Here is a 26,406-nt window from a genome sequence, read left to right as displayed (position 1 = left end):
TTAATGACTAAAGTTAGTTTAGTGTCGAAATTATGGAATTTAGGGAATGCCATGATATATAATTATGTATATTATGCATAGAAATGAGTTGAGAGGAAATGTTGAGATTTTAAACGTATTAAATATAATGTTATGAGTAATGAATGTAATAAAAATAAAAAAAATAGCAAAAGTACTCGAGGTACTACTATTTGCACTTGGGAGTGAATGGATATGGTGGGTAGATAAAAATAAAAATGGAGGCTGAAAATTACATCGAGTCTAGGCTATATAAGTTAACTCGTTGAATTCATTCGCTCGCTTTTTCGCTTTTTCGCTTTTTCGCTTTTTCGCGTTTTCGCATCACGTGTCTAAGAGGAGATCGTTAACAACTGGTTTTAAGACAAGTCTTCGATAAATTTAACAGGGCAAATTCATTTGTAATCAATGTATGCGTTGATATAACAGTGTATGGCTGAGGTAACAGCATTACAGTGTTTACACTCATACCCACACATACCACTACTCAACACATACCGCTTAGCGCTCAACGCCCAACGTTAAATGTTTGCAACTAACGGCTCGTATAGGTGTATAGGTGTATACACTGACTACATATTCGTTACTAGTATACCATTAAAAGTCTGTATTTGTACTCGCTCATGTGATTTATAAGCACACGTTTACGCTTTGTGTAATTTAATTGTTCACGAGTGTACAGACGTGAATTATAAATGTTTAAGTAGCTTTAAGAAAATTATTTTTTTAAAAATATTTAACAACAAAAGGTAATTTTTAATTTTTTTGTTTGTTTATATATCTATATATCATATATATTCAAGATTTAAGAGAAGATAATATAATAACACATGGAGAATTTTAATTAAGTTAAGAGTTAAAATCCGATAATTACAATTCACTTTGAAAAGTAAAGGAGTAGCATAAAGCATAGCTGATGCAATGGGTAACGAAACGTAAACGTAGCTCACTAGCTGACTATAAGCTCAGTAAAAGCTCATGGTAGAAACTGTAAACTGAGAATACAGAGAATCTATATAGTAGGAAGATGAGTCTTTCAATATGACCGCAGGAACCGGAAATAGTGTGACATTGTCCCCTGAGGTTTCATTACATGGCTGGGTTGTCGGGACAAACAGCTAGCTAGCTAGGACCAACTACGATTTCTACCTCTACCTACATCTACCTCGGTATTACGGACGGATGGTCCCTTGCTGCCACTACCTTCACCCTTTCCATCCTCCTGATCCTACTATACTATTTCAATCCCAACTCCCAGTCACTAATACTAGTCTTTCTCGCTTTTGTGATTTTGCAGACCACTGCCTCTATATATTTATACATATGTATATACCAATATTACTAATACCTCTGATGATCTTTTATCTCATTCCCATATCACACTACACAGGAATTGCTGCATGTTGTGAAACTTAAATCCTGCAGGATTACTACAGTGTGTGTTCACCCTAAATTCCAGACTATGTGCGAGAATTAAATTTATAGACAAAATTTAATTCCAATTGTCCTTTATTTATAGATTCAAATATTTCTCACTATTTTCATTTCAAATTAAAAAATAAATAAACAAAGAGAATATCAAGAAATTTAGATATTCAGGTGAATAGAAGTACAAACAAGTTTTGGCTCCACATACGCCCACATACTTAAGAGCATCTATTCATACAGTATAATATAATATAATATATGTGAATAAGAAGCGGTTGCTCGTTGAGTAATTCCGACATTGAGTGTTCTGAGCATCTAAACCAGTAATGTAACCAGGATAAGGAAACTATCCTCCTCAAGTATAAAGAAGCTTCTTTACACTCTCAAGTACAGTATCTTTATGTATAAAATGATGATAATAATAACTCAACTATATTTTAATTAATAAAAAATTAGATGATTTATTTGTATTGTATAGTGTAGTGTAAAAAAGAATGCTTACAAGTTTTTATAATGTTACATAAAAAGGTCTTTCTTTTGTACCGTGAGAGATTTGATATACTTGTGCCAGGTTTACTGACACCCATATCAATGCAATCCATATATAAATATATAAATATATAAATATATACATATATAATAAAATGAGGATGAGAGTAAAGGACATAGAGAACGTCGAGTACGTGGAGGAAATTGAGGAGTAAAAGCTTTGAGTACACGTATTAGGTCTCAAGGAGGAAACGAGTTTAGCATTGCTGTAAACCAAGAGGAGACTATTTTTTTTTTTCTCCTTTACTCTTACAGCTTATCTATAGTATTTGGTGCTATCCTGTATAAAGCCAGAGCACCTAGTATAGAATAGTATAGAATCCTAGCTCATATCCGATGTCATAGTAGAGCTTAGCGTCTGAAACCCACTTTATATTTCGCAGCATAGATGCTGTCAGATCAAAAGCATGTGATATTGTCGGATCGATTATCGGGATTTTACTTTATATTCTTGGCTTACTGTCGCGGAAAAACAATATTTGTTTAATGTTTTACAAATGGTATTACTTTTTTTGTTTGTTTGTTCCAATAAATATAAATATTGATACCTACTAGATATAACCATATGTAAAAGATATTTAATGAGTAAATTTTATCCGATTTTTCTTTTATTTCATCAATTGATTGGAATAATTTTAGTATTCAAAAGTTATACGAAAGAATTAAATTTCAATTAAAACAATCTTATATAATATTCTGATGAAAAAAAAAAAAAAAATAATTAAAATCTCATTATAAAGTTAAATATTTGATCAAAATGAAACTATAACTGAAAGTACAACAAAAATAAATTTTTTCTTTTATTAATTAACGAAAATTTAATTACAATTTCTGGATAATACTTTATTGATGTAGTTTTGAGTTATTTATTTATTTTGCATTATCAAAAACTTAAAATAAAATGCAGACAGTGAAAAGTTTGATCGGATGGTCGAATTAAAAACCAGCTCGTCAGGAATGAATAGAAAACAAAATAAAGAGGTATGATGATAATAATAATAATAATAATAATACAGTAGTTGTAAAGTATAGAACAGTACATGCCGCAAGAAGGAGGAAAAAAACATCAGTACGAGAGAATGAGCTGGAATAAAGTTAACAGTGAAGCTAACTTGAATGAGAGAGTTTTTTTGGATTTTTTATTTAGTGAGAACAAGGATCCATTGTCGGTGCTGGTGAAGAGTTGGCTAGGCGCGAAAAACTGCCCAACACCCAACACAAACTATCCAATGCCTTTTATTTAATCTATACTTTATCTGTGTACCAGTATTATTTAATTGCATTAAAATTTATTACAATTCTTGAAAAAATATTGGAATACTCCAATTGATAGTTTTGTTTCAATTTGTTAAATATTAAAACACTAACTATATCGAATATTATAAAATAATTAGATTATTATGGTTATAGATGTATGATAGGATGGGACGGGATGATATCATCAGAGCTTTTTACAATCCTAGAGTGGTAAGTTAGTGGTTATTCCTGTACCAAAGTATCAAAGTATCAAAGTACCAAAGTACCCAAGTAGCAAAGTGGTGGTATGCAGATCTCGTGTTCACAGATGGATTTAAGTACCGCGTAATTCAGAGTAGAGCGTGGGTTTAGGTTTCCCTTGGCCTTTTAACGTGACCGTGTTCTTTCTTCCCTTTTCACCTCTTTTACCCCCTTCATTCCTCTCGCCCTTTAACCGTTTATCTTGAAGCTTTTCTTCATCATCCCTTTTTGCTTTTTTTGATTTTTTTTTTTCCATTGCCTATTCTCTTTCTCTCTTTAATTTCCTTAAAATCTTTTTTTTTTTTTTTTTCTTTCTCTTTCCCTCTCTTATTCTTTTTTTGTTTTCCCATGCCTCTATCTGATTCTCTTCTTCCTCAAACACTAAAGTCTATTCCCAACACTTGAGCACACGTGTCGCGTATAAACCGTTATGGAACGTCATTCCCAAAGAGCTTTCTAGTCACGATCACTCAGATGCTCTGAACGCGTTTAGTTCAGATCGGTGGCTCGACGAACCGGCAAATAACATTGCTTATGACATTGCTGTTCTCCATCTTCCATCTTCCATCTCTCTCGTATCTTCCGTCTTTATCATTCTTTATTTCATCTATAACATAATCTCCCGCTCTTCTACGCCTCACGTAAAGCTTTATCCACCATTATACAATAAGACAATAAGACAAATACTTTTACGCTCTCAAAGTTATATATTGTCATATATAGCGGTCATTTAAATAAATAATCTATCAAATATCGATTAAATTATAATAACTAACTCTCGGAAAATTTCTTCAATAAAATAATAATAATCTGATTGATTCCTTTGACTTATTATTAGTGATTGCTGTTGGTCTTTAGACCTAAAGGTCTAAAGCCCGGCTTAGAGCAGTCGTCTTTGATGCTGAGTATTCAATATCTTCTATCTTCCTTGAGAAATATTATCTTCAACATATATATATATATATATTTAACACTGGATAAAATATGATCGATCACTTTTCTCAACTTGAATTATTTGAAACTTTTAATTTGTTCCGTCAACCATCAATTATTATATTTTATTCTCATACTTTATTACCTCCTTTGATAAATAATTTTATTCTATAAAATATTCATAAGAATTGATTTAATAAGATTAGAAGAAAAAAAATTATTATAATTCTATTCAAAGCTCAACATATTTTTTCTATATTTTTACTGGATGCATTAAGTATTTGGTAGCATAAATTTTTTATTGAAAATATGTAGAAATGGAATTTTATGATAAATAAAATCATTACATCACTCTTCACTCCCTCACAGGGGGTTTCTTTTCAAGTAAAGTTGCTACTGCATAATTCAGCTGTACGATTGAAAATGTTAAAGTTTTATTGGGTTATCCTGGTTGTTAACAATTTGCTGGTTCACGGCTGATGCTAAAATAAAGTTGTTGTTGGGTAAAAAATTTTTTTAGATTGATCGCAAGGGTTACTTTTTTTCTTCTTTATTTTTTGAAATAAATTAAAAAAATCTCAAGACAGACATAAAAGGACAAGTGTCCTTGTACGGTAGTGCTTTCCGTCGAGGAATATTATCTTTGTAGAATATTTTCCTTGTTCCTTTGTACAATATATTTTTTTCTTTATTCTTTATCTAAAGTTTTAATACTGAGGCACAAAGAAAAAAATGACAGGAATAGTCACTGAAAGTGTATGAGCTGAATAAAATATGATTTTAGTTTTTCCAAGAGTGACTATATATTTGAGTGTAATGAAGAACAGCGTACGTCTTGGTACCAAGGTTTAATATATATATATAAAGTTAACTTTGTAAAATTATTCCACGGACTGTGACACGATGGATTAACGATCTGTTTCGTCGCAGAAGCACTGAGAATGAAATAAAAGAAAATAAAATGAAGAAAAAGAATCCAGCCTACTGACAAACTTTTAATTTATGATTTAAACTATCCACCTGTTTACCCATCTACCAGATATCGCCGAGTATTACTAAAATAGTTATCAAAAAAAAAATAATTATAATAAAACATTGTCAGTTTCGATGACAAGCTTCAGGATATAATAATTAATTATATGAATGTCGAGAAATTTTGAAGAATAAAAGAGATAATCTAATCAACCTGAAAGGTTGAGAGATTTTGAAGGTTGTATTTAAGCCATACAGTAGTATGTAGCTCTGTAGACCTTTTGTGAATCTCAAACAACCACTAATATTATTTCAGTATATTTTCCATGACAGACTAACACATAATATAACAGACGCCAACGGGCGTAATAATAACCGTACAGTCGCACAGTTCCTCAGATATTATATATTCCTATATAGGTATGTACTCCAACGCAACATTATACGTATGTATACATATATACATAGATGTAGCTAACTCACCGTCATAGTGTCATGGTAACACAACATAGTAAACGTATTTGTATGTATGTAGGTTGTACTAAAGAGTGACGTACGCATACAGTATAGTATACAAACATGTAGATATATTTATGTATACCTTGCAGTACAGTGCAACGCAGTGCAGTGCCACCGGATATAACGTTATCATTCGTGCAAGATGAACGCGCGCGTTTTGTCATCGTTGATAAAGCCTCGTCTGTCAAAATATACGAATGCATTCATATGCCGAGTAACCATAGCGAGAACCGAGTTACTGAGTTTAATATATCCCGATGCCTATACATACCCTAGACTGTATCTACACTATACAGTTTACACAGTATTATTATATCTATGTTCAACTGTGAAATCACAGTATTTTGTTACTGTTGTTGTTGTTATATAAACCAATAGTATTAGTGTTAGTCAGTATACGAATTGGAATATCAACTCTATGTCTGTCATATCACCTGTCAAATTACTTATATAACGGATACATCCGTTGTCACAAAATATATTTTATCGGATTTACTGGTCTCAAAAATATAACATTTATAACAGTAACGATGGTTTTTATTAAAGTTTTATTTATTACAGAGAAACAAATTTAAATAATAAAATTGAAAAAAAAAAAAAAAAAAAAAAGAAATATAAATATATGCTATAAAGCATCAAAGCAAAAATACATTTCTATATAGTTGAGAGTTAAACTTGATATTTGAGAAAATACAAGTAAACACAGTAAACAAGCAAACATGTCAACCGTAAATCAAATGAATACCATATATGTACACAGAAAAAAAAATGTTCTTGAATCAAGTATATAATTTTGAAAAACTTTATAGTCTTGATTTGAGTGGAAAAATTCTTGATTTAAGGAAATTTTACTTGATTCAAAAATTTTCCGTTTTAATTCAAGACAATTATCCTCTTCAAAAGTATATTCTTGGTTCAAGAATTTTTCTCTTGAATCAAGTTAATTTTTTTTTCAATGTTTACATTATATAATTTCAAGATATTAAAAAATAGTTATTAATTATCAAAAGTTGATTTAAAAACTCTAAAGTAAATCAAGGACTTGTAATAATATAATTAATTAAAAAATTCTGGTCTTGATCCAAAAAGCACCCTGTGATGTGATAAAGTGTAGTACGAGAGGTGGTTGCCAACAATATACATACAATACGTTTAATTGTATATATGTTTTTAATTCCTATACACTATTATTTATGTAGTAAGCAACTATTAATGAACACTACAGAATAAATATTATAAATAGGTGTAATTTATATAAATTCACCCCATTAACGCTTTTTCCATCCAAAATTTAAAATAATAATTTTCTTACTTTATCTTTTTCATTTAATCAATTTGAATTTAAATAAATTTACATGAACATAATACTCTATTAAAACTTGCTAACTATTTTTGTGAAATAATTAAATTCATGAATTTAAAAAAATTTATTCTGTTTATTAACTTAATTATTATTACAATTATTATATTTTTTTTTTTTTACGTAACACGTATTTGTATGAGCAACGTAAAAAATGAAATTTAACTATTTGAAAAAGAAAAAAAAAAGAATAATGAATTTTTAATATCGCCTATAAAAGGAAAATTCAAAAGTCTGTGTAATGAAAAGGTAAAATTGATCGTAAAATCAATTTCCATACTCATCACAGCAAGGAAATTGGACCATACCAATCGTCGGACAATAATTAACCATTTTGCGTGTCTATGCATATTATTCTCCCTCTGTATACATCTATAATACTATACATACTATAATAATACATACTCTTTACAGTTATATATTATATATGTACACTTATACTTTTATTAATTTAAACGATTTTGAATATCCTGATAAGTCCTACAAGTATATAAAGAGTCATTTAATCAACCAGAAAAGAATATTTTTTAGAAAAGTTTACGGTAATTATTTAAAAGGGGTTGAATTAGTTTTAAGAGCAAGAAAGTAAGGAGAAAAGAAAAACGAAAAATGAAAATAAAAAGATATCCTCGGGAAAAAAAAGTACCAACACCACTGTAGTTGTACAGGTAAGGCAAAGCAAAGCAAACCAAAGCAATATACATATATAAACTGGAATACGCTATCTAGTATATATATCTAGTATTACGATGAGCTAAAGAACCAAGCAGACGGTGCTTTTAAGTTGCCCGTAATTTTACGAATAAAGTTATACAGTTATATATTATATCTTTAGGTCGCCGCTGCAAACTTTCTTAACTTATGACCCGGACGTGCCTCTTTACTATACTTGTATACATTGTATACATATATTTTTCAATGCTATTAGTCATTAATCATAAATATATTTGAATAAATTTAATTGATCTACAAAAAAAAAGTTTAATTATATATGTGTATAAATAAATTTTGACTAACTCGTAATGCCAGTTTGGTGACGAGACTGATGAGGTTTTGGTTTTACGTTTGCATGGTAATAGTCAAAGTACCGATTGTTAAGCCGAAACGGTTGAAACTTTACTAGATTGGATTTATTGCTTGGATGAATGAATGGATGAATGGATGAATGGATGACTGGATGACTGGGGGTGTGAGCAGAGACCCCATAATTTTAAGGAAATATCAAGCCAGCATAAACCAAGAAGCAAGAACCAAGCAAGACTAGAGTTATAATATAAGGGGAGAGGATAAGAATAAAAAGTCAAGAGATTAAAGACGAGAGCCCAGAGCGTCTCTTATCACCGAATCGATCGTTCTATCTAAACTCATTGGTAATCATTCATGATGGCGAACAAGTAAACCGTTTATGTTCCAGATTTATCGTATAGTTTTATGGTAAATTGTGATTAGAGGTAATTTCCAATTTTTTTTTTTTTTTTTTTTTTTTTAAGTTCTCTATTATTATAAATTACTCCTGTAGGCCATTATAACTTAATTTTCATGTTCCTTAATATAATACCATTTTTTTTTTTTTTTAGCACTTAACAGTAATGTCTTCTATTTTTACCATTCAATTTTTTTTATTCTTAAATTTGAATTTATACAACTCATATTTACATGGAAAAAAATTTTCATTTGTGGAAGATGTACTCGAAATCAATATTTAGCATAAATAATTTTTTCATTATCGAAAATCAATGTTTTCATTTATCATAGTGAATTTGAAATAAATAAAAATAACTCGTAAGAGTAATCGATATAAAATGCCACATAAATTTCAACAACAAAAAAAAAAGAGTAAAAAGAGACATTTTATTTGAACGTGCAATATTTATATATATGTTGTCTAATTTTTTTGGTATGCTCGACTGTGAGAAGGATAGAAAATTATAGTTTTCCGGTAAATGGAGAGACTGTGGGGTAAAAAAAATCCGTGTGTGTTTTTGACGATAATGGAAGAAGTAAAAAGAAGGTAGAGAATCAGACAGAGATGAAGAGATGCAGAGAAGCGAAAATCTAATTTGAATTATTACTTGGCGCGATACGTATACGGATACCGAGTGGCTAGACTTGATTTCTACATGCATATATATATATATATATATATATATATATATATATATATATATATATATATATACGTAAAATCACATTTGGGTGTGTGAATGAGTTTAAGGGAGCAGTTAAGGAATAAGAGCAAGAAACCGATTACCATGGAGATGTGGTCGCGTGAATTATTATTTCTACCTATAAGAAAATATACGTATATCTATATATACATATTCGTAATATGAAGTATGCTCCTCTGTTATCTGCACAGTATCATTTTATAAACATATGGTATGTAAAAATAATCCAGACAGTGGTTGATCTAGAGGTTGGTAGTCATAAGAGAAAAGAAAAAATAAATACATATTTTATCATTACATTTTTGTAATATTATAAATTGTTCCGTAACATTGACGCAAAACAATAATAAAGTGATAATGTGGATACAGGGTGAGAATAGAGGAACAAATTTTCCATTAATAGTTGATGATACGATGGATTAATGATTGACGTGGCCGTAATTATAAATCAAAATTATGTACGATAGAGATTAGTAGAGGCTGTCATTGGGAATTAGATTATTCAGGTACTCTCTTGATACATCATGTTGATTTATTATTATCACCATCATCATCATCATCATCATCATCAGCAGCAGCAGCAAGAATATAACATATTGTCTACTACTAGTGTCCTAAAATAATTTTTATAGCCTTTGCTATTAATATTATTATTAATTATTAAACATCGTAAATAGGGGTGTATAAATATTTCAGTTGATATAGTTTTTAACGTAATGGACTGTTTAAAATAAGAATTAAAAGAAATAGTTGATAGTAAAAAGGGTTTTTAGTGAATAAAATAAGTAAAAAGTAAAACACGACAAGTGCATTGAGAAAACGGTCGATGATATACGATTGAATAAACTGGTCGCATTGCAAACATTCTCAACTTGTTGATCATCTAACATTCCATTCAATGAATCTTTACATAATAATAATAATAATAATATCAATATATGTATACATTACATGGTGTTTCAAATTCATCGATTTGTTTTATCTGACTCCTGCTATAACTCACTATGTACTAAAGTTAACGTTATACTGAGGACACATACAAATATATAATAATACATACATAAGATCTTATAGAGAGACTATTAAATTGTCATTGGAGAATAGGAAAGTGTAGAGAATATATATAGGTAGATGGATGGCATTAATTAATCTTGAGGTTTGTGAATAGGAAGATTACTTTACAATTAAGTTAAGTCAATAATACATGAATATACACCGTAATTACAAAGTGACCTGCACTTAATCATCAGTATACATGTATGTACCGTGTATGAATCTTTAATTTGTTACTACATATATTCATTTGCAACGGGTTTCATATTCATAATAAACTTGGTTACTTTATGAGAATTGTTTGTGTTCATTTCAGTAACTATTATAATTATAATTATAATTATATACATTCTCAATAAATATTGTTGATATTTTCTTTTTTATTATTATTTTAAATTTGTCTGCACAGTTAACAAGATTCAGTTGAATATTTTTTGAGTGTTAATCATAAAATAAATTTACTAATTATAAAATGAATACCCATGTGATATTAAATAAAATGTAATCCGTATTTATTTAAATTATTTAAATCAATAAACGATTGAATATATTTAGTAGCAAACTAAGAATTTGTATTCATACCATAAATAAAACGAGAATGGTGCAATGGAAGTAATACTTACAGAGTATACATACGTACATACATACATACATACTTTATCGTACAGGATAAATCAGACTTATACGATTTTTCGTGCAAGCTGCAACGGAATCGATTTCTCGTCTTACGGGTACTGCCCTTTCGATCCTTTTCCTTTACTCTTTCTCTGCCTATATCCATTTACTTTATTTCTTTTCACCTCTCTCTCTCTCTCTCTCTCTCTCTTTCTTTAAGCTTATATTTCTCGATATATAATATTCCAACCACGCGAATACTATTTCATACATATATAGTACTAAAGTACACGTGTAATAAGCCTCAATACAACCCAATACTAATTCGATACGAGGAACAACTATTATCGTGTAGAATATAACACATTTTCCGTTGCGATAACATTTTTCGATGGAATAAAAGTTTTTTTTTTTTTTAATAATTTTAAGTATTCCACGTTATAATAATTGATATTTGATTCTGTCCTTACAATCAGAGGAAACATTATTCCAAAAATAATAACAATAGCCAATGAATCATTTATTTTTATAAATATTTAATTAATTCGAGAATTTTATTAGTTGTTTTACAATAATACGGATAAACATTCTTCACCTTTACTTATAACAATAAAAAATAAATAATACACTCATCTATATAGTAATAAGTTCAATACAATTAAGCTCTGGACAATTGTGAAAATGTAAACTGTTGAGAAAATAAATAGTCTTTTATATTTATTTATTTCTATCTACTGTGTACAACTTGTCCTTCGATCGATCATGATAATTTTTTTATTCTTATTTACTTTCCTCTTGACAACTTCTATTCTATACTGTCCAATGTACACTCGATTACTGAGCACAAAAATCCAGCCGTTGAATTCTCAATTTAAAATTTCATTGACTAGACATTCTTTATTAACAAATACAACTCAATAAAATTGATTGAAATTTAATACTTAATTTATTGTCTGCTAAAAAAATTTAAAATATTTATCTGATGGTTTTATTAAAACATTCCGAAATATAATTTATAAATTATTCTAGCTTGATGTTGTTTCAATATATAAGTTATCTCAATTAATAAGCCAGAATCGATTGTATATGCGTATTACTTGAAAGTCACTTAAAAGTTAAGACACGTACCATTGAGTAGAGCTGTAGCGGAACCAGAGAAAATCTTATAAAGTGTACGATTAATGATGACTTGGCAGAGTTTTCTGAATAATCTAATCGATAATTTATAATAGCCTAGCTCCGATAAATTTAATAAAAATATTGTTGAGGTATACAAAGATACGAAAATGGGTTAAAGTTATTATAAAAAAGCTCTTACCCTTATAACATCATAAATTCATATTAAAATAAGAGAAGGTTACGCTGGTGAGTTACGTGCATAACGTTAAGTTAAATCGCCTGTCAATTATTAAAAAACCTCGTCAGCCGACACCTACAAAAAAATATGTATACAATTCATGTACAATTTGATAAAATGATAAAATTAGTTATAAATAGCGTAAAGCTGTCTAGTTTTTTTATTGATTGTTTAAGAATAAATGACTGATTCTTACAACATTGAAGAAAAAAAAAAATAAGCTCAAGAAAGAAAAGAGGAAAAGATAAAGAAAAATAGTAAATCCGTAAGAAAAAAATACTTGATTAGTTGATAGTTGTATATTTTTCTTTTAGAAGTAGTACCATTCCATGGTACCACAGCAAATCTAGAATCTTGACATTCACTTGCTCGACGTTAGTGTCAATCTTACGGCTAATTTATCCGACACGCGAGTTTATTCTCTAAGGAATAAAACTATAACAAGGACCCAACGTAAAAGCCTGCAGGGTACATTTATATATAGAACGTATTGCAGCAAAAGACAATAAACGACAGATCAACGATAAAGATAAAATTATTATTTCGTTTTTCAAGCTTTTATCCATTTTTCTTCAATTTAGCTTTTTCATTTAATGTCGTGTCTTTTCTTGAGTGGAAAATGGAGGCCGTTAGAGAAAAGAGAACCACGGTACGTGAGTTGTTTTTTAGTATATCACAGTGCGAAAAAGATAAATCAATATATATATATATATAAAAAGTAATGTTTATTTTACAATTTTATTAGACTTATTGTTCCTAGGGTTTAGAGTTTTAATACCACGGTCGGATAAACGGTTAGTCTGTCCTGTTTTACGGACTGTGACGCGGCAATTTAGGCATTTGACCTGTAGGTCCCCGGGGTTCAGCTATTTAACCTCAATGCAATGTCTCTCTCCGACAATGTCTGAGCAGGGCCCACAGGCAACAACAGCATATACATACATATAAATACAGTACACTTATAGAACACTTGTACTCTACTACATGCTCCAGGGCGGCTTCACTACGCCCACACGTTACTCCTTTAACATTCCTACGTCTTTTTGTAAATATACCACAATACAACGTATATTAAATTTATTTTATATATACATATACCAATATAAATACCAGGCTAGCATCCTTATATACCATGGAACCTTATAAACCATACCGGATGCTCTGTCTCCGATTTCACTTTAACAAGAGCAGCTTACATTTTCATCTTATGTTCAAGTCATCAGATATCATATATTATAAATATATTGTTAACGAATACAGATTAAATTTTCATGAATTTAATGATATATATCTAATAATAGCTATTTAAATTATAACCAATTAAATCATTACTCAGCCATTTTTTATGCGCATCACATTGAATAATGCATAGAAATCAAGACTGGTGAACCAATAATTCAGACGATATCCAAAGAAACGATCGTTTCGAAATTAAAAATTAATAATAAAAGTTGAATAAGCAATTTTAGTAAAGTATTTCTACCTCAGTCTTTCATTCGTTCACTTGCATACTTTTTTCTTATTCGCTCTTTCTACTTTCTTATCCTTCTTTCGACTTATTCCAATAGAAGCATCACTTTCTACCACATTACGTCTCTCTATCCGGGGCATACGGTCTGAGACAAATACATCATTTACAACTTTAAATCCCCATCCTATCCGGCCAATTTCAAAATCGATCGATTGATACTTGGGGAAAAAAAAACACAACTTTATTTTTTTATGAAAGTTATTTATTAAAGAAATTTTTTTTATGCAGAATAAGTTTTTAGCAATGAAAATATTAGATAATCTGTTGATAACTTATCGTTTATATAATAATTTTTTAATAAAAAATAAGAATCACAATAAAACACCGACATTTCTTGACAACTTAACAATTTAACAGGCTCTAGCAGCTACAACGACTAACCAACACACACCTTCTCACATTTCACGTTTAAACTGTTATTTGTTAATTGTGCAATATAACACTAACAGCAAAATATACAGAATAAATATGTATAGTGAATTCGTATACTATTATATAAATATATGTGTAGTACTGGTGTATTATATATACCGCATGAACAAGGATAGAATGCGGCTTTATTGTAAGCACCCAGATCATCGCGATTATCCTGTCAACCGTACAGGTTGCTGTACGATACAAATTCATTTACTTATTTATTTATATATAAATAGTTATTTCTCTGTAATACTTTTAATTTTCAGTTTACCTTTTTATTATTTATTAATCAATTTATATTATTTATTAATCGTTTATGTGAGAAAACATATATGTATATAGAAACATCGACCTAACATTATTATTATTATTTTTTACCTCCTGCATTCTCAATTACTCTCTAATTACACGTGTAAATAATAATTACAGTAAACCGACAATTGCTACTTGTGTTTAGCAAGAGTATAGATAATTGAAGATAGTATTTTAGCTTTCTCATCGTTTATCAAGCTTCTCGATGAAAAAATAAATATGTCCGAATTGGTATTCCACATCGTCCACATTTATATATAGTACCAATTATGCGGGTAGTGCAATTATTTTTCTATTACTTTGAATTATTACTCAGACATATTGACTTTAATTTTTATTTTTTGCTTGTAATAAATTTTTTAATTATGAAATATTTTATTTATTTATTTTTCGTTAAAAGTTTTTTTAAACAAAATAATTTTTTATTATTAATAAATATATTGTAGGAATTTCTTGATGTACCAAGTAAAGTAAAAGAGGATACTATTATTTTTATATAGTACCTATGAGTGTTTCTGTAAATATGAAATTCTTGACACAAAGGGTGAAAAATACTACGTACGTCATATATACAGCATAAATGGAAAATGAAACGTCGCGGATATGACAATGATAAAAACTCATGAGCCGAAAAATGAATGAAAATTTTAATTTCTACATATAAAAATAATATTTTTTTTAATCCTGAGCTGTTACTATTTATTATTATCATTATCAATATTATTGATATTAAGAATTGTATTATCGGGTGTAAATGATAAGATTTATATCTCAGTGACCAGGTGTACTTTTGAAAATAGCAATTACAAGCGTAGCTGGTGTTATGTGTCTTGAATCTTGAATTCAAGTTGGTTGGAGAATAGCAGCAACAGCAGCAGTTGAGTAGTGGTATAATATGGTATAATACGGTACGGGTCTCTTGTGATTGTACGTAGGTGTTTGTACCGGGGTTAATTACCCGCAGCGTTACTCGTTACTGTCTCGACGCAGCATGAGTAATGGATCCCGTGCGTTTCATCGTCCAACCGGAAGATCGCTTGGGACTTAAAATCCTTTTCCCAATAAACTAACGACTCATATATATATATATATACTAAAACTTTTTCATCTTTCTCTTTTTTTGTAATTTTCTATTTATTACATATATACCCCGATTCTAATTTGTATATACCTATACTTTCACAAAGTACGTCAGTAGATAACTTTAGACGATGAACCGCCGATAAGTGACGAACGTTAATCTATTAGCCCAACGGTCCAATCTATCATCTTCTGATACTTATATAACATAGATCAACACCTAAACTTTTAGCTAGTGTTATATAGACTAGTGGAAAAAATTAAGGGATAAAAAAAATACTAAAAATTTTATATGTATATAAATCTAAAGTAGTATATAAATACTAGAGAAATAAAATAGCAGAAGAAATAAGTACACTACTGTGGCACAGCATCACTGAGTGCATTGAATAGAAGATAGATGATAAAAAAGTATAAAAAAGACGCAGATTTATCCGGACTATCTCTACACTGGTCGGATGGTCCAATGAACATGACGCAATGTCCAATGTGTACGAAGCGCGTTATGAATCTCAAACCGTGTGGAAAATCGCTTGCATGCTTTTTTCTATTTTATTTTTTAACCGTGTCAAATGTAGTCACGCATTCAGTGAGTCAGAACATGTTGAGTCTGGATTTGGTATTCACCAAATAGAAAATGATGATAAAACAAAATAAAAAAAAAAAAAAAAATAAAAAAAAAAAAAAACAGCAATAGTAATTACAATTGCCGCCAGTAGCTGGATATACACATATAAACATGTGTTTATATAGCATGTATTAAAGACATGAAAAAACAAAATAAAGTACTACAGAGGTTTTAAACTACTAGACAGTGAAAATAAAAAAAATTATCAAAATCTAAATAATTAAAATTTGAAAGAGATTAAAATTCTCATAGTAATAAAACATGATAGTGTGTGTAATAAAACTTAATAAACATGTGAAAAATACTGGAAAATTATTTAGGATGTGATTCAGGAAATAATACCAATGTCATAAATATTGTGATGTGTGTATATAGATAAATGTATAGGTGTGTAAGTAGTATATAGTGTTAAAGCATAGCCATTTCTCGTTTCTCGTATGGTAAGAGTCGTAAAGCTAACGAGCAAATTCCGGGGATTACGATCTTCTCCAACGGACAATCCGGTGGATAATCTTACCTTACATACATATATACACATACACACGTCATACGATGGCATACAATAGTATGAATACTGAAATTTATTTTTTCCGTAATCTTTAAAAGTATAAACGAAATACGGATAAAATTGCACCTGGATACTGATATGCCGTTATTTTGGTTATTTTTTGTTTTTGCTTTTTACCTGCAAAAAATGCATTGGATCTTCGAATGTGAATCGCAGATTAAGTCAAGAGGCTTCTTATTCTATATACATCCACGTAGGATAGGAAGTTATACATTTACACACATACACTAGAGAATAGAGAGGAGTAGAGAAGTTACTCTTGAAGCAATAGAGCTGGGAGTGAACGAGTGTGAACGGTCGAAAATACTATTTCCATGGAAATAAGTTAAAATTCTCTCCTTGTCACCTCCATTGCCCTTATCTCTTGTCTCTTATCTCTTATATCTTATACCTGCTTATCTCTACCACCTTTTTCTGTAATTTTTTTTTTACATATAAACATTACTATTATCATGTTTATACAATGTAACAGATACAAACGAATAAATATATATTTGGATTGAACTTTAGAAACGAGTTTACAATTTGCAAAGTCAAAGTTTAAAAATTTAGGATTTAAAATTATTAAAATCAATATTATATTGATCCGATACAACAAGTAAACGTTTACAATAGATTGTGAGATTGTAATGATTTGAATACATAGTTTATACAAACTATAAAGTTTGTAAACGTCTTTACTAAATCTGTAAATGAGCAAAGTTTATCTCTCTTGCTCTAGAAATTGGGGACTCTATAGTCGAAGACACAGTAGGATAGAATTGAACGGTAGTTCCAAGGTGTATAACTTAACTTTGTAAAATAGTGTGTCTATTAGTAAACTTGCTGCGTCCCTTTTCATTTGTCGCTAAATACATCTAGCCTGGTTGGTGTTAGTACTGGTACTCCTGATACTGTTTATGTTACCCTACCGAGTACCGAAAGTACCGAGTACCGAGTACTGCATTATTTCTGTTTGTCCTAGTTTCTTAGCCAAAGATACACATTTTAAAGCAAACTTTTCTACTTTGGATCTTGTATCTTTATGTATATAAGTATATTTTCATATTTATCGTACTAAGATCATTAAAAATAATAATAAGGTAAAAAATACAAAAAATAAGATAAAGTTTATTTCTATGAAAGTTTTGGCTTTACGTCTTTCCGGGTATTCGACGAATAAGAATATTTTTGACTTAGAACTTTCATCTGAGGTTCCAAAAAATAATAATTATAATAATCCCAGTAAAATAAAAATATATACAAGTAAATTTATCTTATCAGATTTTAAATTAATTAATTAGGTGGCTTAACAGTTGTCATTGTGTTGATGAACAAATATTATATAGTTTAATTACTACTGTTGACCTGATAATTAATTACTTGAGGAAAAATTTTAATAAAAGTTCAAAAATCATAACAATTTATAATATTTTAAATTAAGTGACAATTTAATTAATACTATTATTTATAAAAGAAATTACAACTGTGTGCATTGCACTGGATGAGTTGTTTTCAATTCCGTTTATATTTGAAAAAGCACACTTTTTTGTGAGCGTAAAGGTCATTAAGCGAGCAAAGTAATTATTTTAATAATATTTTTATTCCAACAGCAATAAAACGACGGATTAAAAAAATCAACTTTGTATACATGAAGTATTAAACTTTTTATCTTTTTTTAACACTGGACTTATTTAAAACAAAAAACAGTAATCTGGTAAAGTGAATTAAATTTTTCTCAAGCACTTTTATGCTTATAGGGTATTTGAGATAATAAAAAACATTAAACACGGTACGATGTGAAAATTTAGGAAAAATTTGTGGTATGGCTGCTAACTCTATACAAAAAAAAGATAAAAATAATAATAATAATAATAACGATGATGATGATGATGATGATGATGAAAAAGAAGATGTAGAGTTAACGATAAGAGAGAAATAGCCTAAGGTTGATCGGCATTTCCCTGGTGACCACTAGAGGCACGCGGTTTGAGACCACTATTACGCACCGTCCATGTGCCATCAAAACCACCAAAGAGACCATCTAATTTTATTAAAAAGCTTTGATGCCGTTTTACCTCGAGCTTACTTGCGGTTACTTGTACTTACAGTAAACTCATGCCAAACAAATTTTATTTATTTTCTTTTGTTAGCTTTTTTTTAATCCCCTTTTTTAAAAATCACTTTTATCCTTTTTTAGGAGTGGCTTTATAGCAAACAGCTTTCATTTTTCAGCTGTATTACCTTTTCCGTTTACCGGATAAAGAAAAAAAAAACAAAAAAGTTGTTTGAAAAATAATTAATTAATTTTTTTTTTCGGAAGCAAAGGAATCTTAAAATTATTATTATTATTGTTGTTTGGAGTACATATCTAACATACAACATTTCGTTGATACATATAGTTTGACGTATCTTTGGAATGTATAGTAAATTATATACATAATAGTAAAAAAAGAAGCACTATTGAAAGATGTCCATGCAGTAAATAGTCTTGCTCTGTAAGCTATCGTTTTTGGATAAAAATTAAAAAATAATGTTATATAGATGATATATTGGAGGATATATATTCGTGCGGATAAACGGTATGGGGTAGAAGCTTAAAAATAGCGTGCAGAAAAGTAGCACGCAAACGAGACACTTACATGATATGATGTAAATGGCTATAGAGAAGTAGAGCCTTATATTTAATGAACAACAGACGTTAATTTTAGGGCTGTTGTAAGAAGAGTGTGTGTGCTGAGATTAAAACTAATTCATTCACCCAGGGTGTGGTCTTGATGTTTTTATGCGAATTCGTCACGCTACAAACTCTCCTGGCTTAGCTGTGTTTTTACTATTTTAAATTCAGCTTATAATATCCATTTACACCATCGCGATGCTCACCGTCGACTCTATTCATTTTATATATGGAAATTAATCTCACCACTAAAAAAAAAAAAAAAAAAAAAAAATAAATTAGATAGAAAAAACAAAATGAATGATGAATAACCATAGAATAAAAATTATTAAAATTTTTAAAAAAATTTTAATTTAAACCTACACCAAGAAATTAATCCCTAAAATCGTTTTCATTATTTTTAGCGATATATTTATAAAGGCTACACATAGTGAACCAGAGCAAATAACTTTTTACACTCATAAAATCTCTATCCCGATGAGCAGCCTCGGAAGTTACCCCCAAACAATTGGCTATTTCGTAAATTATTGATATGAGAACCTTTATCGGCTTTTTCAATCTTTATCTTTGTTTTATTTTCAACATTTATTTATTAACTTTCCATCAGATATAAGCAAAACCTGTGATAAAATATCTAGCGTTCGATGCATTGTGAATTAATTGATTGCCAAAAAAAATCCGGTGTAAGCGACCTGCTATCTATAATAATAATAATCATAATAATAATGTTATTTAATCTATATTATTTTCAAGCAGTAAGAGCCCAACGAGTGCCAGATGCTCCACCAACATATCGGAATAATTTGAATCGTATATAGTAAATTGATTGCTTTCCCAAAATCCCTCGATGCTAATATTTTAATATTTTTCATAGACGCTACATACGATTAATACCAAATAATGTACGGTTGATTATATTTTTTTTTTTTTTTTTATTTTCAGTTGATTAATTTCTTCACCATATTTATCGGATTTCTATTTAACAGCAAACAATAACTCATGACTATGCATTATTATTACAATAATTATAATAGACCAGGAGGCTTAATTAGAGTAGACGAGCTGAGAATAATACCCATTTTACTATAACTACCCACGCACATATGGTGACTCTCTTATTATTATTACAAGCTTATTTGCTAAAACCGCGCCCTGTGAGCCCTGTGTACTTTTAGCTCTGCATTAATGCTTTTGGCACGCTCTCTCTATATTCATCTATTCATTTATTCATCTATTCATCTACTTTTTTTATTTTCTTTCAACTAATATTTCATCTGTTTGAAATAAAACTTCATTTAGTCACGTATTGTCGATTCGTCAGTTAATCGGTTGATTTATAGCTTTTATTTCGATTGGACACTCTTATGATGAGCAACATTAGATTATTTTAATATGGGCACGTATTTTTTTTCTATTCTGTAATTTCCCATATAATATAGTACGCCAATCCAACAGTGTCCAATAATATTCACTCAACGCACAAAGAATAAACTTTATACACATAACACGTATAACAGCAGTACAGGTGACGATAGAAAATTGAACCCACAACTTATGTCTGACACCGTTTCTGACCATACCTCCAGTTAAAATGCTTCACTGAATGCCATATTAAACAAACTTTTTTATTATACAAGATATTTATTTTAACAAACAAAATAAATCATAAATGATTGTCAAACTAAATATTATTAACGTACACGTCGTTTTAATGCTATTAATCTAAATTTAACCATTATATAACTTTAAGTTTAATAATCAGATAAGAGACTATTATTAAAAAAAAAAATTAATCTTAAAATTAAAAATACAATAGAATTTTTATTTGGTGAAAAATCATTAGTGTGTTATATGTTCATTTTTTTCCACTGGTGACACTCTTTGTGTGACATTAAAACGCGGCGTGGTGTGAATGGACATCGCAGTGTATATATTCAGACATGTTAGAGAATAGTTATTCATAAAACATTTCACGTTTACTCTCGCACACGTTTGATATGTAAATATATATATATATATATATATATATATATATATATATAGTTGATGTACATGTTAGTTTATGAAAATAGCTGACAGTATATCATTACTCTAATTATTTTATGTCTTTTAGTTTTAACTTGGCTCAATATCAAATAGTATTATTAAGACTATTGTTTTTTTTTTTTTAATTAAATTTATTTATTTTTTAACAAGTAATAAAAAGAAAAAGTTAAAAAGCTTGAAAAGCCTAAAAAATCTGAAAAGCCAACTCAGGGGGCCTGATATACGAAGCCTGAGAGGCTGCACTGAGTAGCTCGATAGTTAGAGGTACTAGTCAGGGGTGGAAATCTCGTCACAGACCAGATACGAAACCAGAGAACGAGAAGACAAGAGTACACGACCAAGGCGGATCCAAAAGACCCTTATAGCATTCCCATAACTTAAAACCTTTCTCTATCATTTACCCTCTCATCTCAAACTCTCAAACTTTCAAACTCTCAAACTCCAAAATCCTCTACATATTATGTCTATTATATCTATTCTACGTACATTTATTATATTTATTTGTTTAAAATTTCTTTGATCCTCTGTAAATCTCATTTAATACTATTCGTCATTAATCATAACCACCACAACCACCCACTCATGCATACATTATTTATGAACCATTTTTAAATGATATAATAAACATAAAATAATATTAATTCGTACTGTTTGTCCATTTCTGTGCATCTCATAAAATGATCAACTATAATTAAATATTTAATTAATAAAATCTCTTTTACTGTTGCAAAAAAACATCACGTGTATGCTGGTCAAATAGTTTTGTAAATAAATTATAATTATATATAGGAAATAAAAGAGAAAGAGAGCGAGAGAGAGAGAACTTTTGACCGACCACTATTTATCTATTTATTGGGTAGTTTGATTTACTGTAAAATAATTTATTGAGTATTGGATTTAAAGTTAGTCATTATTCATTATTAATCGGGTGCGTGTCCATATACCAATAATAAATCCTGAAAATTATTATTAAAATTATATGCATTTTATTAATAGGCTAAATTATAATATTTCGAATTAATATGTAAGCTTGGTAATTACGAAATCAAATTATAAAATAAATACTTGAGTTGTTTTTAGAATTATATTCATCACAATCAATACCGATAAAGAGATAAAAAGATTTAAAAAAAAAAAGATAAAAATAAACTAGTCAGTGTCAAAGTCATGAATAATAATAAAAGTTTACTCAACCCCCCTTCCCCTTCGCCGATAACTTTTAAACTCATTTCATTCATCTTATCACTCTATTTGCGTCAAACCAGACTACTCACTCGATAGAAATTTTATGCTTTTTATGCTATAAAAAACCATGAAATTTCCTGCACAATGTTATTTATGATCCCGCAATTGTTTATTTTTTTTCTTTCCCCTTACCCTTTGCCTTCCTGTTCTTTCAATTCTTTCAAACCATCTTATACTTTATATATAGATAAATAAATATATGTTATTGATATAACTTATAACTTAAAAATAAAGGAAAATGTATTTATTTTTGTTTTTAGGAAATATACGAACCAAAGCTGTGTTGGATGTTGAATCAAAAGAAGGTTATTGGCTAACTGTGTACGCTCAGGATCATGGTGTCGTTCCATTAAGCTCACAATTGCAAATGTATGTCCAAGTTTTAGATGAAAATGACAATACACCGCTAACAGAATTTCCCGTTTATTATCCGTCCATTCCTGAAAATTCTCCAGCTGGCGTTAGTGTACTTGAAATAAAAGCATTCGATGGAGATATTTCACCTCAAGATTTTACTTTTTCAATCACTAGTGGCAATCCTGAAGGCTATTTTCTTATTAACTCTACGACAGGTATTGAATAATATATATTAAATAACATCAAATTCTCAGAGTAAATATTTTAAAATTGCAATATAGCGTGTATTATTATACATAATGCTTATATTTACTTAAAAGTCTAATGACAGTCAAAAAAAGTTGACAGAAAATCCATTTATTAATATAAATATAATTTATGTTTGTGTAAATCGCGTGTTTCAGGTCTGATTACAACCAGCAATAGAAAACTTGATCGTGAAAACCAAGTTGAGCATATTCTCGAGGTAAGTTTTAACTCTATTGATTAAAATACATACTACATACATTATTTATATACATAATATCGTATGACGTTTATTATTATTATTAACGCGTGTCACCGTAATTAATATTTAATATAAACTTACTCACCGTTAAAACTTTTTTCTAATACTAATGTAGTATTTTGATATAATTTTTAATTGAAATCATTGAGGAGATCTCATCAATATTATAGAACTTAAAATGAAAAAGAAAATCACATCACATCGTTTATATATCTAGATAAGGGCGCAGATTGAAAAGTATAATGACGATGAAATAGAAGTGAGTAGATGTTAAGAAAAAAAAATCTTGAAAGAAAAAAAGTCTGGTCGGTTGCTCTCTGTGTTTGATAATGGCGAAAGGGAGAAAGAAAGGGATAATACTCTGTAAATAGTGTGATGGAGAAAGAAGAAGATAGAAAGAAAAGAGGGAGCTAAGTCTTTTGGATGGAAAAGTGAAGAAAGAAAGAAATAAAGTAAAAAAGAAAAATGGAAAAAAAAATAATCATTTCAGAATCAAGATGGAATTCAAGCGAGACTTTAAAGATTTCCCACAAGTCGTTTTATTCGAAATTCAGCCGATTCAGCGATTCGCCATTCAAAGAATCATGTTTAACGTTAAGTTTAATTCACTTAGCGAATTAATTTGTTCAAAATGTTAGATTTTTTAAATTTCAAACATTTTTTTCTCTATATCAACCTATCACCTTTCATTGTTTATTTATTAAATATACTTTATACTCTTATACTAAATAAATTTATGGATTTTAAAATTAATTATTTTATAAAAAACTTAATGTATTTCAGTAAATATCATATTGAGAAATTTATTATCTGTGAGACAAGATTTTATCACAAAAACTTAATATATTTGATAGAATACGATCGCACAGTAACTCACTATAAATCACTATCAATCATTATAAATTACTAGATAGATATGAAAAGGAAAAAAAAGATAAATACAAGAGAAAAGGAAATGATATAAAATCGAGTAAAGTTTAGTTTTAAAGTGAAATTTGTATCAAAACGATTCTTTTTCAGTTCAGTAGATGTTATACTGTAATATGCTCACACCTAGAAATGTGACTTTGCTCATATCGGCCATAAACAGGAAACGACGCGTCTCTATTACACGGTAGTTTCAGAAAAATGCCTCGAGCTTTAGTTTTTCCTGATACTATACTGTTTTATTAAACTTTTCTACTTTGCTAAAATAAATTTTATTTATAAAATTTATGTGATCTTCACTCAAACAAAATCCTTCAATAAGAAATTTAAAATTAGTTTTCCTTATTATAAACAAACAAAATAACTAAAAATTCAAAGATGATAATAATAATAATAATAATAACAAGTTTATCATGCAATGGAAAGTGAGTAGATAATTATGTTTCTTGTTCATGCATGAACATGCCCCAGTAATGAGCATTAGATTCTTGTTTTTGTTCATAAGTATTACTGCTATACTTACAAACACAGACCACACACACACACACTGTGAACAGTGTTTAAATGATTTTAATTAAAAAAATTTTTTTCATTACAAAAAAAAACTTGACTATATTTAAATTTTGAAAGTTATTAATATATATTTATCTAAAAATAAATCGACTTGAAGCTTTAGGATTTATATTATACCTTAATAACGGTATACCAACTATAAAAGTATTATTAATCGGAGCATTTTTCACATTCTAAGTGAAGGGATCCACTGCTGCTGGGCGTTTCTCTTTGCATATTAATATTATTCCACGGTCTTACTTTTTCATATTTCGTTCTTTCTTATCAAATGGGAATCACCTTTCGAATATTTTCATATAAATTTCCCTATCAAAGTAAAGATTCTGAATAAACCAAATGAAACAATTATTTTTTTTTTTTTTTATTAAATTCAACGCCGTACTTATATACATTAGCAATCGCGTGTTGTTGAATAAAACGCGAGCCCTCTGTATCTTAGAGATCACGATCGCGTTACGCCTCTAATTTACAATCTTCTTTTTGTCTTTTTTTCCAAGGATTTTATTGTACCAAATGAGCGTCCGTATATATAAAAAACGTACATAGACATGTACATACATATGTATATGTATATGTAAAGGGTTGAGTAGTCGTCGATCGAAAGTAGTTCCTTCGTGCACGGATAACGTTTATCTGTAAGCTCTTAACTAACGTGCTTACTTCTCGTAAGCGTTTTCTGATCCCTTTTTGGCTTTCTGGTATAATAAAAAATCGAAAATAAAAAATAATGAATGAACAATCAAAATAAATATGTATATAGCTTTAAATATAATTTCGAGTATTGGTTATTGATACATGTATAAGTATATATAATATTGTAAAACTGGTATATGCTCTCAAGGTGAAGCTCTTGAAAGTGGTGTACAGGGTGTAAGCCATAATGACAGCTATACCGCAAAGTGGTTATTCTCATGGTTGGGATAGGTAAAACGGAGTTTGGTAGCCCTAATTTAGTGCAGATGTTACCGGTAGAATGTCACGTTAAAATCCGAGAAGAAGATTCAACTCCTGGGAGACATGGGATTTACGTCGCGGTCTTTACTCCTCGAGAGCCCATCAATTTATATAACACGGAAATTGCCTCTTCAC

The 26,406-nt window shown here is 29.2% G+C and overlaps 1 protein-coding gene across 6 annotated transcripts in view; it reads left to right on the top strand.

Annotated features, from left to right (window-relative positions):
• Positions 1 to 26,406, top strand: part of LOC123272006 (fat-like cadherin-related tumor suppressor homolog) — an 81,038-nt gene that overhangs the window by 40,186 nt on the left and 14,446 nt on the right. For all 6 annotated transcript variants that reach the window (XM_044738582.1, XM_044738584.1, XM_044738581.1 and 3 more), the window contains exons 4-5: positions 23,213 to 23,524; positions 23,714 to 23,775. In XM_044738582.1, coding sequence (XP_044594517.1) covers positions 23,213 to 23,524; positions 23,714 to 23,775 — 374 coding nt within the window. The remainder of the gene's footprint in view (positions 1 to 23,212; positions 23,525 to 23,713; positions 23,776 to 26,406) is intronic.

The sequence above is a fragment of the Cotesia glomerata genome, linkage group LG9 (genome assembly GCF_020080835.1).
Source record: "Cotesia glomerata isolate CgM1 linkage group LG9, MPM_Cglom_v2.3, whole genome shotgun sequence".
NCBI classification, from domain to species: Eukaryota; Metazoa; Arthropoda; class Insecta; order Hymenoptera; family Braconidae; genus Cotesia; species Cotesia glomerata.
Note: the sequence above shows the minus strand (reverse complement) of the source record. Positions and strands in the feature narration are given on the sequence as shown.